This window comes from Haemaphysalis longicornis, unplaced genomic scaffold (genome assembly GCF_048455015.1).
Source record: "Haemaphysalis longicornis isolate Haplotype H1 unplaced genomic scaffold, Haemaphysalis longicornis Haplotype H1 scaffold_7, whole genome shotgun sequence".
NCBI classification, from domain to species: Eukaryota; Metazoa; Arthropoda; class Arachnida; order Ixodida; family Ixodidae; genus Haemaphysalis; species Haemaphysalis longicornis.
In genome coordinates this window covers 56,201,933-56,216,276 of record NW_027526422.1, presented here as the reverse complement: position 1 = coordinate 56,216,276, position 14,344 = coordinate 56,201,933, and the positions used below count along the sequence as shown (strand labels likewise).

The 14,344-nt window shown below is 46.5% G+C and overlaps 1 protein-coding gene across 1 annotated transcript; it reads left to right on the top strand.

Annotated features, from left to right (window-relative positions):
* Positions 1-147: 147 nt before the first annotated feature.
* LOC144145699 (uncharacterized) lies at positions 148-13,086 on the top strand. The gene is made up of 2 exons (XM_077677375.1): positions 148-728; positions 12,029-13,086. The coding sequence occupies exons 1-2, from the start codon at positions 507-509 to the stop codon at positions 12,302-12,304; spliced, it is 498 nt and encodes a 165-aa protein (XP_077533501.1). The 5' UTR covers positions 148-506; the 3' UTR covers positions 12,305-13,086.
* Positions 13,087-14,344: the final 1,258 nt, after the last annotated feature.

Genomic DNA, 14,344 nt, shown 5'->3' with positions numbered 1-14,344 from the left:
CTTCTGAACAAAATATATGCGTATTTTTAAACTTACCAATCCAAAATTTATTTTTGTTGGAATAAAATAACTAAATTTATGCTTACTTAAATACTTATCTTGTATGTTTTCTTGCAGCGAGTGGCTCAGAAGGCGGCGCAGTTGTTGGTCTCCACTTCCGGCCTTCATTTTCGAGTTTTTTTAGTTCTTCCTCAACGTGGCTTGTGTTTGATCGAAGCGTTATGCGAATTCCACTTCGGATGAGTGATTACCGCCACTTGCGTGGACAGAAATTCTTGCTTCCGGTGAAATTATCGACGATCTGTCAAGACGCGCATGAGAGTAGCGGCAATCAGCCTGCACGCACCTGAGCTCATTTGTCGTAAGACGTGTTTTGCTCACTGCTGGGTTACTTGAACGGACCACTGCCGCGATTACACGTATATCATCTGCTCAAAAGATTTAGCGGTGAATTCAAGATCGCTGTGGCGTGTTTCATTCAACGATCGCATGGGCGGCCAGGGTAGATGAAGCGACCGGTGAGCCCATGTGTTGCCGCTCGGCGCCGCAAACAACTGCGTCGTCTGCACGCAGTTGCAGCGCCACAGCGGCGCAAGCGCAAGCAGGACTGCGGTTTATATCGAACGCTGGGCCCGCCGCCAGAGAAGAGACCGCGGCTCGAAGGCGTCGACAGCCATGCCTTCCTCTGGGAAATCCAGGCGACACCGAAAGAACCGACCTTCGGTAAGGTAGGCTTCACCTCGAGTTTGATCGGAACGCAGGTCCCGTCTGCTCGTATCGTCTCGATTGAGCAATCCGTGTTCGCAGTGTTCAGATTTTAAAACTCTTTGTTGCGGACTGCGCGCAGTGCGTCGCTCCCCCGCATTTGACAAGTAAAACTTGCTGAGCAATCGTGTGGGTGTACCCTTGGGAAATATGTGATTGAGCATAAACACGTGCCCTCCCCAAAAAGGGTGGCCCCTGTTGTTTCGATGACCCTTTCCGAAGTGGGGATAGGCGGGCAGTCGGGATGCGGGGAAGATGACTGCGGGGGTGACTTCATGCGGCGCAAGCCGCGGGACCGGTCGATAGCAACCGAAACGCGTAGTAACTGGGAGCGTTGTGACAGCGCTTTGAAAAAAAAAAAAAAAAAAGGCTGAGCCAAACTTTGTTATGCAACGTACGCCCTTTTGAACGGCAAATTGGACGTTATTGTCGTTACGGAGTTGTGAATGGGCATCGCCACAGGGCAGGTAATGCGAACGCGGGCCTAAAACCGCCGGTTTCGTTGCGAATGTCATTTGTGTCGGGTTCCGTTTGTATGTCTTCGATGAAACTACAAAAAAAAAAGAGATAATATGGGTGTTTTTTTTTTTAATTCGTTAAGAAGCGTTGTTGCAGTTACGTTTTCAGCGATGCGCTGTGGGAGTCAGGTTTTTATCGTCTATGTTTACTAGAAAACTTGGCGATATAAGGCTTCGCGACAACACACATCGTTCAGTTTAATCGTCGCTCCAGCATTGCTGCGAGTTAATTTTTACGCAGCCAACGACATGGTTTAATTTATTTACAAAGTAAGCACGCCGCTGTATTCTATGCACTAAATAATAAAAAAAGACCCGTCCGGAAAACATTTGGCGATAGTGAGCGACCGCTCCTTTATTTAAGTGTAAAGACAGTACAACAGCTATTTTTATTTTGTTATGTTCAAGTTATTTCCAGCGACCGTAACTGTTTGGAGTCGTGCCGAACCTCCGTACCTCAAGGGCAAAATAATTCGATAATCGTTGCACGTTGGGGCCAAGCTCTGTGCAATCAAAAGCACATCTGAATTCCACTCAGAAACAGCAGTTGTTACTGTCGTTATTGCATCGTTGTAATTGGTAATTGTTTGCTTGTGCAGTCAATCTATACAGCAAGTAACTGAGCGCAAACGCGCTTAAACTATAAGTCGACAGGCGTTAGAATAAAAGTGTAACCGAAAAATCTTTTTGCGGGCTCGTGTGAATAGCACACGCGGGAAACCGAAACTTCCGCCCTCTGATAATAATAAAAAAAAAAAGACGGGTCTGTTTTCCATACCCAAGGGCCACATTGTCAGTTCGAATAGAGACCATCGTTGACAACTCCGTCTTTTTCGACAATACACTGGTTCGTTCTCATTTTTTTCCCCACTGGTGGGAAAGGTCTACCTCCGGTTTGTTGTTCTCATGCTTGCTAAAGACTTCAAGTTTATTTCGCTGAGAGTAACTGGACCAGGAGTTTCCCCAGGAATCGAATCTAGGGGCAGTGAAGGTCGGAGGCTAGATAAAATAGACAAGCGTTTCCTTTTCAGTCAATTAGTCAAATAATAGACGTCTATTAACCAAATGCTCATCCCCGTGACTGCTTCTCCTTTTCCCTATACACACCTGGGAGGCGGTGTGTTCTACTTAATCTGGAAATACAAAAAAAACTTATTTTTTGCACACTCAGTTTTTACCGAAAAATGTCGGTATTCAGTTTTTAAATGTCCGACCATTTTTTAAACATATAAGGACATTTTAAAACTTGTTTCCAGGGCCAATGACGCGATTGAACTTTTTAAAACAACGCTTGGGGTGTACGCAAATAATGCAGCACTTATAAAGCGAGAACCAAGTGTATTTTAGTGATTCAAGGGCGGGTGTACATAAAAACTAGGGGGTGTGTAGGGAAATCACTGAACTGGACGGTTTGGATAAGCGAAGCACATGTCGAGTCCCGCATTGCGGTGGCCTCCGACCTGTCACAACAGTGACAACACTGTCGCGCCCAGCCTGCAAGGGCTCGTTTAGGATCTCAGACGTGGCTATGCATCCCAAGCTGGCCGCAACCTATGGATCACTAGTTGTTTCTTTCGATCCCGCGCGCAGTTATGGGACGATGGCGCAAGGCAACCTATGCTTTAGCCGGAGTCCTTTAATGCTTTCACAGTAAAGCATTGAAGGACCCTGTTCTGGCCCTGACCACTTGAACAATGACAAATCATAGTGACTGACAATAAAAGCGTTCTCCTAGTTCTCAACTTGCGCCCTTGTACATAGTTACTTAGTGGCAGGCTGGTGGACCCGCTGCGCTCTTCGATTCACCACGTCCCTGATAATCCACAAACGGTCCGTGGACTTCCCAGGGTCTACAAGTTGCGCGGAAGCACATGCAAAAACCGAGCGCGCTGTCTGTGGCTGCGTTAGAACGGTGGTTTGGGCTAGTTTGTGCATACTGAAATTCAAAACAGCGCAAAAAACGGGACAAAGAAAGCGTCTTGTGTCGTCGCTTCCTTGTCCCGTCTTTTTGCGCTGTTTTCAATTTCAATTTCTGTCTGTGGCACTCCGAGGCGAGGTCGAGGTGCGACGCGGGAGGGCCTCGGGCCGGCCTCCGTGAGTCAGCGCCTTCGATCGGTCGCTGTCGGACGGTTGCCGCGGCGAATGCAAACTGGGAGGTGATGCTTTTTTTTTTATAGTAAGCATCAGGCGCTCGGCGGGTGCACAGCATGCTGGATTACAGGAAGTGGTGGATTATTCGACATTTCGATTCAGAACAACATTTCCGAACTTTCGTCGACTGCTCAGACCCGTGACGTCGTTACGATTCAGTTTTTGCAGCGTTATTGAAGACGTTATTGAATAAACGTTATTGAAGACGAGCTTTTGGTGCTGATGTTAGTTTCACCTGCCCTGTGGGGGGCAGGTGAGGAAACCTGGTTGAGGAAACCTGGGTCCTCGCTGGCTTATCAAAAACTAAAAAGGAAAGAGAAGGGCGTCCTGCGCGAAACCTTTAGCGGTGATTCTTTCGCGTTGCGCGTGCATGTAGTGCCGCAGCCAGGCAGGAAGCTTTGTTTTCAGTCACCGCGAGTCCCGAATAACATCCGGTTCACAGCAGCTGCGCGTCGTATGCGTTGCATGTGCACGCACTGCCGTGGCCTGCGATCGTGTGCAGGGGTAGGGGTGCTCGCATTGTACCGCATTATGGCCGAGGCGGTTTATTTATTTATTTTTTGGTGGAATTATTTTCGAGGATTGCTCTGTTTACCAGGTGTATATGTTCAAATTTGCGTGCTGTCTGGCGGCTGACGCACATGAGCGCGCTCGCACGTGCTTTATCTACAATCAGAAACTTTCAAAACATTCAGAAGAGAAAAAAAAAAGCCAGTATCTACAAAGCAAAGGACGGCTGAGGTAACCAGCATGAGTATTTTTCGAAGGGACATATACTATCCGTAACTCACATTCTAATAAAATGTAAGGCACTGAACACAACACGGCATAAGCACTTCCCGGAACTCTACAGACAACATACTCCACCACACTCGACATACTTTTATCTGATGATCCCACGGTTCCAATTACGCGCGTTTTTCTAATTATTTATTAGAGGTTGAATTTTTACAGCTCATTTTATATCATGCATGATCACAAACTGGCGCATTCACAGGGCTTTGGACCGCGCGGCGGCGCTACCTGCGCGGCCGCAACGACGCCATATTTGAGGTTGCACTCCGCCGCGCGGGCAGCGCGTTTCCCGACGCGAAACGTGGTTTGCGGCGTGGTGCTGGCAAGAACGGTCGTGTGGACGGTGTTTTTTCTGCGTGATTCGTGGGTTTGCGAATGACTTGTCGTAACCAGTAGCTAGCATTGTTTTCGCTTCGAAGTTCCGGACTGCGCTTGTCTCCTATACCGCAAACCCTAAGGAGGCCGCATGACAAAATCAAGCGCCGGGTATATTTCTTTTTCCTTTCGCTGTGTTCGATGCGACGGCTGGGGCAGTGCTTGGAAACGGTCTGTCTTCATTCGACGAATTCCCAAAGAAGTTATCGATGATATGGCAAATCGGTACCGAATCTGTTGGGGCCCGTTTCATTCAGGTAGGCCCCGGGACGATGGGCGCCGGAGCTTTGACCTCACACCTCGTCACATGTTTTAAACATTACGCAGTGCCTAAAATGTGCACAAATTAAGGTAGCCGGCGTACCTTATGGATGAGAGGAACCATACTGCAGGCGCCCAGCCTCAACATGGGCTACTTCGAGTGTTGAGGTGAACGCACGTGTACATGCAATGTCGCTTCCCAGGTAATTGCGGGCATCCAATTCTTCTTTGTCGCTTTCGACTGTTCTCTAATGACCAAACGTGTTATGTGATCAGACACTAAAGCTTGACGCTGGGTACACAGTTTGACTACTTCAAAAACAGCGCAGTGACGAAACGTACGCAGGGACAAACTAGAGCACTCTTTGTCACTTGTCTTTGCGCTGCTTTCGAAGCAGCCAAAGCGTGTTCCACAATCTTGTTCTGCTTATAATTTCCGCTGCGTCTTTGCCGAAAGGAAAACACGACAAACATCTTTGTCGTCGCCACCATATTATCACGTACTTACCTCGCGATGGTTTCCACTCAGACCCTGTGCGTAATTGTTCCGCTCATTAGCTCGAATGGACGACCTTCGTGCGTTCAACGCACAGAACACTGTCGCCAGAGCACTTCACCGTCTCTCATACTCCTCAAAATGCGCGCAACATGCCTGGGTGGCACGGTAAAACCACTCCTCATCTTCCTTAAAAATATGTTTAGCGCAATAAAAAACAGACAGTACACAAGAAAGGAGACGGGTTTTTGGTTTTTTGCTCTAAACATATTTTTATGAATCATGAACCAACTAGCACCCCAACAAGTTTTGTTAAATTACCACTCCTCATTTCACACGCCACCACCACATCAAATATCCTTGCAGCCTTGGTTGAAGAAATTTTCTCAACTCGAGACACGGTCGCTTCAAGCAACGCAGGAAATAAGGAAATCGGCGCATGGGGATGACACCGAGATAGCGCGAAATCGCCGAAACGGACCGGGTTATGCACGCCGCTGGCCGCGCCAGTCAAACCGGCGGACAGTTGCATTCGTCACGATAAATCATACCGTCTTCAAGCATTGCCCTGGCCTACGTTACGAAACAACACTATATATATATATATATATATATATATATATATATATATATATATATATATATATATATATATATATATATATATATATATATATATATATATATATATATATATATATATATATATATATATATTCGCAGCGAAAACAATGCTGACTACTCGTTACGACAAGGCATTCTCAAACCGGCGAAACACGCTGCTCGCGCGGCGGAGTTCAACCTCAAATATGGTATCGTCGCCGCCGCGCAGGTAGCGCCGCCGCGCGGTCCAAAGCCCTGTGAATACACCCTATAGACTAGCAATCTTCATTGCCTTTTACTTTATTTCACTTATAGTCTTGCTGAAGGAGAGCAAAACAAAATTTGATATATATATATATATATATATATATATATATATATATATATATATATATATATATATATATATATATATATATATATATATATATATATATATATATATATATATATATATATATATATATATATATATATCATGAGGTTCGATGGGCCAGTATAAAAATAGTGAAAGAAGTCGACTGACACGTTTCCCGTTTTTGTTGCCAACAGTTTCGGAGTTGGAAACTCCTTCTTCAGGGCTGGGAAGAAGGAGTTTCCAACTCCGAAACTGTTGGCAACAAAAACGGGAAACGTGTCAGTCGACTTCTTTCACTATTTTTATACTGGCCCATCGAACCTCATGATGTGTATATATATATATATAAAATTTTGTTTTGCTCTCCTTGCTTTGCTCAGGAAGAAGCCCTGAAGAAGGAGTTTCCAACTCCGAAACTGTTGGCAACAAAAACGGGAAACGTGTCAGTCGCCTTCTTTCACTATATATATATATATATATATATATATATATATATATATATATATATATATACATACATATCAAGGTTGCAGTCGTCATTGCCAGTGCTATTCGGCTTTTTTTTTTCGAAATATTTGATAGGGTCGAAAGACGTGTGCTTGTCACGTTTCTTTGATACATTGATAAATAAGCGAAAATAAATAAGCTCTGGCGACAGTATATATATATATATATATATGTGCGAATCAGAAAATGGGAAATGAGGGGCTCCGTGAAATAAGACAGAAGATAAGGTTTGGCAGTCAAGAAAACCTCGGAAAGCAAAGGGGAGGTTGTGGTGGGTCATAGAAACAGATGAAGAATTTTTTAAATCAGAAAGAAAGTGGTGAACAATTGCCCGCCGGGTGGGATCCGAACCCATGACCTCCAGAATCGCACCAGACCGGTATTCTGGAGGTCGTGGGTTCGGATCCCACCCGGCGGGCAATTTTTCACCACTTTCTTTCTTACTCAAAAAATTCTTCATCTGTTTCTATGACCCACCACAACCTCCCCTTTGCTTTCCGAGGTTTTCTTGACTTCCAAACCTTATCTTCTGTCCTATATATATATATCAGGGTGTCGAACCGGAACCGAACCGAACCGTAAACCGGAACTGAACCGATATTTTTGCCGGAACTGAACCCGAACCCGAACCGTTATTTTTTGAGCGCGCTGAACCCGAACCGGAACTGAACCGAAAAAAGAAATAACGGTTACCGGTTCATGCCGAAACGGTTCGACCCTCTGTTGTTGATATTGCACAGTCAATGCAATTTAGGCCTTTCTTTCTTTCACGTACCATCAATTTCGTACTTGCTCGGGTATTTTCCCCTCCCGACAATTGAACACTATCACGCTCTATGTAACAACAGGGGAAATGAATTAGCACCATTGTAGCAATGGTCTGTTGCTGCTGGAGGCGCGAGCGTAGTGCAAGCTGACCAAACGAAATGTCATTCTCGGCAGCTTGCAGGGGATATAAAACGACTTTGCCCTTCCCTAGCTGCGACTTCATTGGAGCAATCAGGCTGCAGGAGTGCTCCACTGCGCAACAGCAAAAGCTCACACTCGATGTGTGCAAACTTTTTGCATTTCATAATTTCTTTAAAAGGTCCGACACCTGCAAATTATTAATACTTGACAAGTGTGACCGCAGGAGCTGCTCAGTGGCTAAGCCGTTTGCTAAGCCGTTTGCCCAACTCGCTACATTGCTTCTACTGCGACTCGTTCCGGAGGGGAGTACTTCTGTGGACGAATTAAAGAGCGTCTACCCAAAAAGTCCCATCTCATGCTCCGCGTGACAAATTTCCCTTTCATTTTGTAACCGCATTATCTGTTATAAGATTCCGCAATGTAGCACACGGAACGATGGTAGGGGTTCAGGCGGTACGATGACATACTGATTGTAATGCACACTTTCGGTATCGCAAAAGGAATTGCAGTGGTCAGAGCAATAATGCAGTGACTGAGCGTTAACTAAAGCTTACTTTTAACAAAAGTGTGGCTAACACATTCGATAAGGTGACAGCTAACAAATTATTCAGGGGTAGTATTTATGTGCCTGTTGTAGGATTTTTCTGTTTTGTTACAAATATAAAAAATGTGCGCCATTGGTATTAAGCGCTGGTTTTTGAACGCGCCAGTACGCAGGAATAAATTTAAGGCTTCAAGGTTAGCGTGATGGGTGATTGCATAGCGACGATTGCGATTTCAACAAAAAAGGAAAGGACAGAAAACATATCCCACCGTCATATGTCTTGGCGGTGGCTTTATGAATAGTCGCTGGGACAACATAATGTCTGAGCGAGAAAGAAGGTTGTAAATCGTCGCTTTTCTAATATCTCGTGATTGTTTAAAGTTTGCTTTGCAATCGCGCCACTGCCCTTGGGGAACAGCAGAATTTTGAATTTTTGTTTGTGTTTTGACTTGACGGTCGTTTTAAACTAGTAAATGTTTTTTTTCTAATTTCAGTGATAATTCAACTCGTCGAACCGGTTCGCGAACCGGTTCAAGCTCCCGAACCGGTTCGTGAACCGGTTCGGTGCGTGATTTTGTCGAACCGGAACTGAACCGGAACGAAATTATTTCACCCGAACCCAAACCGTAACCGAACCGGTATTTTTTTCGGTTCGACACCCTGATATATATATATATATATATATATATATATATATATATATATATATATATATATATATATATATATATATATATATATATATATATATATATATATATATGCTGAGCTTCGAATAAAAGGCGGAGTATGACTTTGTAACTACGAATTTCGGGGAAAAAACTCGCCTTATATTTGAATAAATACGGCACTTTTCTTGGCGCTCTTTGCTCTCGCTGGCCTTGTGCCATAAAGACCCATAACTTGACACTACCGTTCGTATAAAAACAGCTCTGTCGGATTCAATGCGTGGTTAAAAAACGCGTACGGGAACAGGGAAGACTGCACTGCATTTCTATTTTAGCTGGGGACAAGGTTTTAAATGCCCCTTATCGTATCACGTACAGTTGAAAGTATGTTGCCGCGTGTCTCATGGTTTCCAGCTTTCGTCTTGGCAGCATACTTCAGGTTGGCAGAACTTAAAAATGCCGCTTTCAAGCGTTCCAGGGTCCTATCAGGGAAACCGTCTCGGTTCAAGGTGTTTGAAGTGATGCCCTTTCACTTGGGATAGAGAGCATATATGCTCCACAAAAATCGGTTCGGTGTTCCTTTAAGGTATATTAGTGCTATACTTACCCGCGTAATGAAGGTGGGAAGTTTGGGTGTACGGTTCCTAGAACACTTCAACAAGGTGAAAATTTGGTGGGCGGGTTGGTACATATTCAAGAATAGCAAAAACTGCGCAAAGGACGGGACAGGGAAGAACAACAGGACGAAGCGCTGACTAACAACCAAATACTTTATTTCCAGGAACGGTTTTTTCAAAGGCATGAAAAAAAAGGGGGGGGGGGGCACAAACAAACAAAAGCTTACAAACTTTACAAGGCGAGGGGATCGGACATATATCTTATTACTTTTGATAGTAGGGCCAGTGAAGGAAAGTGTTCATTATGATTGGGGGTTGGTCGAAGCACTGTAGTTACGACATGATGAATGAAGTTTACTAGAATCCTTTATTAGTAATGCGTCGAAACTGAACTTGTTACCGACCCATGCCACGGAATGGTAAAAATGCTGTTAAAGGGACACTGAAGTGATATGTAAACATTGCGGGATTACTAGCGCAAATTGTAGTCCGGAGTCCTCAGGCCATGTTTCGACCACTCTAGGCGCGTTTACGCGATTTTATTTAGTAGAAAAACTAATTCGAAAATGCTGTCCTCCTCTCTTTACGCTCGCCCATTTTCTCTGGCGTTTTCGTGTGACGTCAGGAGGGGATGAGCTGGCTATTGGCTGCGCCACGGTTGCGCTACTGCACGGCTCCCCGGCCGACAGAGTCAGTCGGCCCAGCGTTTCGTCCGCCGGCCGCCGGCGGGTCGTCGCAATCAAGGAGGTTAAAAAAAAAATTGCTTGGTCGCAATTCGTTCACTTAGTTGAAACGAAGCCAGGACACGTTTGTGAATGGAAGAATGTGCCTTTCTTTACTTGGTTTGTTTGTACACTGTATCTAGCTCCAAGTCAAGGTCGCTTCACACAAGCGCTGCACAAGCGCACATGCGACGCTTCGCTGACTGGTACGCCAGTAGGAAAATATAAGGCCTCTTGAAGGCGGGAGAAGAGTCAGCGAAGTCAATATAGGTACTAAGGAAATAAAATCAACTGATATTTTTACCGTACAGCGTAAAACTAGGGCGCGGGAAGCACTTTTTTGCGCTGGGCGAACAAGCACAGCGGTCAGCAGCACGACTACGCATCTGCGAACGCTTTTCCGTCTACGAAATGCGATTGCTAGACGTGAGCTACTGTGGAAACTCGGGCGACGCTTACTGCACGATCGCAGTACAACAAATAGTCACCTAAGCTGCTTGAAATGCCAAAACTAAATAAAAGTGTAAACCGGTTGTACAATATATACCCTATATTAGCAAAGCCTTCGGGTCCCGCTCCGTGGCTCAGCGGTCTGGGGCGCTAGGTATATCACCGCAAATGTTTTGCGAGTCACGAGTTCGAATCCCCGCGGGTACCTGCTTTTTTTTTTTGTAAGTTAACTTTTTTGTTTTCCGCCGATGTTCTCTATATTGAGTTCACCTTTTTTTGGGCCGCAACGTTCATGGCTACACGAACTAGATCACAAAACGCGCGCAGGCTGGCACTGGCGCGCTAGCGAGTTCTCGTTGGCGTGCTGTTGCCATAAGCACCGACTGCTTGCAGGCAGTGGGCACAGGCCAGAATGAACAGACCCTTGGCCTGGTGCGAACACGCTTTTTACGATACAGGCATGAGGGAGGCAAGCTCCAAATATGGGGGAAAAGCGCATGACATTTGGGCGTCTGCGGGTACGCGGAGGGCGTTCATGCACTGCGTAGGTCTCGGCTAGTGAATGCTACGACTACAAGCCGTCCTGGGAGGCTTATCTTGTGCATTTTACAGCCGACAACATGGCAGAAGCGCGGTACGATGATTACTGAGATATTGAGAATGTCCATCCAACAAAGCCATTGGTTATGTTTTACAGAACCGAAACCGAAACTTGTGTGATTGCTAACCTTGGGCATCGTCCAATCACGGCGCCCCTCCTCCCAACGTCACAGCCTTAGTTGGTGCGGCCGCCGCAAACCGCGCATGGTAGTTTTTCTTCTTTCGCGCTTTGTAAAATAATTACCGATTTGTCAACCGGATAAACGATGAAAAGTGTGCTAATTTGAGCCAGTCTACGCAGTGCAAGCAAAAACGAGAGCTTGACAAATTCACTTCAGTGTCCCTTTAAAGTAACGACCAAAATCTGTTGTGTTTTTATTTTTCTGCTGACAAAGTTACTAGAAGTTACCATCACTAGCTGCGTGACCAGAAAGCCTAAAGTTCTGTAGGAGCGCACTCTTTGATTTGAAACGGCATATATTGATTATCTCGGCTTATATTGGTTATACAGTTGGTTAATCCGCTTATATTAGTTATATGTTTCCCGGTACGACGGTCGTTGCGGTAACGGAAAGCGCGGCTTCGCCCACTGTCTCCGCCACCGTGTACAGTGGCACGACACAAGGAATTCCTCCAGGGCTCGAACCGTGCCCGCCCCTGTTCATGCCCGGGTGTTTCGGATCTCGCAGGACGCCAAGCACAAGCAGCACAAGAATGGCAATGGCGGGGGCCCGACCGCCGTGACGGCGCTGGCGCAGCAGACCTCGCCCATGGACTCCGGCGGCCCGCTGGTCCCGGACAAGCTGGAGCTGTCCGCAGAGCTGGCCGGGCCCCCACTGCCCGCAGACGCCGCCATGGAGCTGTCCAGCCCGCCCGGTTCGGACGAGGACAACCCGGCCTTCAACGCCTTCAACTACTGGAAGACTCCCTTCCCGGACGTCAGCGTCGACGTCGTCATGGAGTAGCTTCCGCGCTCCTCGTGCGTCGCCCTTTGTTGTTCTCCGCTCTTGGTTATTCTTTTCCCTGCCGTCTGCTCCGCGCGTTCGCACCGCCAAATCGGCCATTGCCTCAGAAACGGCCCAGAAACGCGAACGTTGCATCAGAGGGAAAAAAAAAACAGGGCTGCAAAGATGCCAGGTCTTTGATGGGAACGCAGTATTCAGCAAACTTTGCTTAAAGGTCGAACGTAAGCAAACGGCGACATTTGTAGCAGGGTCGTGTTGAGGCACGGAGTGAATGCGCGGTTCTTTGTTTTATTGTTGTCTGCGTGATTCTGTTTCTTTTGTTGTTATCTTGGAGCACGTGACGCTGACATCTTTCATTCGCGCTTTTTCTTCGAGCCATCATTCGACGTTGCAGTTAGCACTGGGGAGAAACAGCATGCTCACCCATCAGCGTGCACCAAGGGCCATCTGCTCTCCGGGTTACAGCGAGTGCGGGCAACGTCATTTCATTTTCGAAGTCCGGTCGTGTTTCTAATTTAACGCTCATCAGTGAAACGGATAATGGTATGCTTAAAAATGACGATTATCCGAATACGACGCCGAGGAGCGAACGTTCGGAGCGCGGCGCGAGCGAGGCACCGACGTCGTATGCAGCCTCTCTCATCCGTTTGTCTCGGCGCGTGACGTACTTGTACTGGCTAGTTGCTTCTATTTTTGTCTTGTTGTACATAGGGTCGACCGCCTGCGTGTTTCACGTTGTGTTTCTTTGACGATGGAATAAATATATTCTTTTGTGGTGTTCATGGAAGCCGTCCATTGCTTCTGTCTCCGGTGTCCGGGGTATGTCTGTTATCTGTGTGCCCTGTATCCATTTCTCGCGCTTTATTCTACAGGGATCTTGGACCAACTTGCTCTACAGCAAGTGTAATTAAATCACGTCATCCTGGGTGTTCATGCAGCCAACTTTATTACTATTCCATGAGCGATAGATCGACAATGTCGGCAAAATGCTGCGCCGTCGATCCACGGACACACATCGTCAAAAAAAGGAAACAGCGCATGCGAAGAGGACTAATGTCAAGCTGAGCCCTCAGCTTCGGCGGCTGCGATAGCGCTGCGTCTGTTCGACGCGCCCATGGTCACGCTTCCTGACGTTGTAAAATGGAGTGCAGAGCGAGTGCAGCTCCGAGTAGGCGCAAACGAGGATGGAATGGGAACGATGGCGCCTGAATGCCGTTATGGTGAACAACGAAAGGAACGTCACGCAGGCAATGCCGCTTCGAACGCGAGCAAACGTGGCCTCTGGGTTGGTTAAAACGCAAAGCACAGTTTGCGCAGTGTGCGTGGGGCGGGCGAGGAACACCTTGTTGCGGGCTTCTGAAGCCGGAGCAGGGCGTGTGCATCGGGCTGAAGTTCAAGTCAAAAGGGAGAGGGATAAGATTCTCGTTCAATCGTAGATTCAATGGATCTTTATTTTCTTCAATTGTAGTCTTAAAAGAAGCCTCTTCTTTCATTGGACAACTGCGTACTGGTGAACGCCATTCCACGGACATAATTAACACGAAAGTGTTTTATTCCTGGAAACACAAAGATTTCACTCGCGTCATATCCGTCACGGAAATGACGCCAGTACAAGGAAGCAAGCGGCCTGTAAAGCGTGCACCTCTGCACACACGGTCTTCTTGCGGGGAAGCAACATTTAGTACTAAAGAGTCTGTTATACTTGGGGTTGTTCGTTTTCGGTTTTAACATTTTAACACAAAAGTGTTTAATGCTGGTATACACCAAGATTTCACTGACGTCATATCCGTGACGGAAATGACGCGATTACTCCTTTGCCGAAGCGACCAGCCAGCAGGACGTCGCTCGCCAAGCACACCTATACAAGACAGCCGCCGACCCGCAAATCATGTTCAGCTGCAGGTATCGCTGCACATTTCACTTTCGTGTTTTACCGATTCCTGTGACAGAGGAATCAACCGCAGTTTTTATACAAAAGGCGTTCATAAAGTTCGTATTATATTCTGAAATGAAATCACGTTTTCATGCAGCCCATTATGG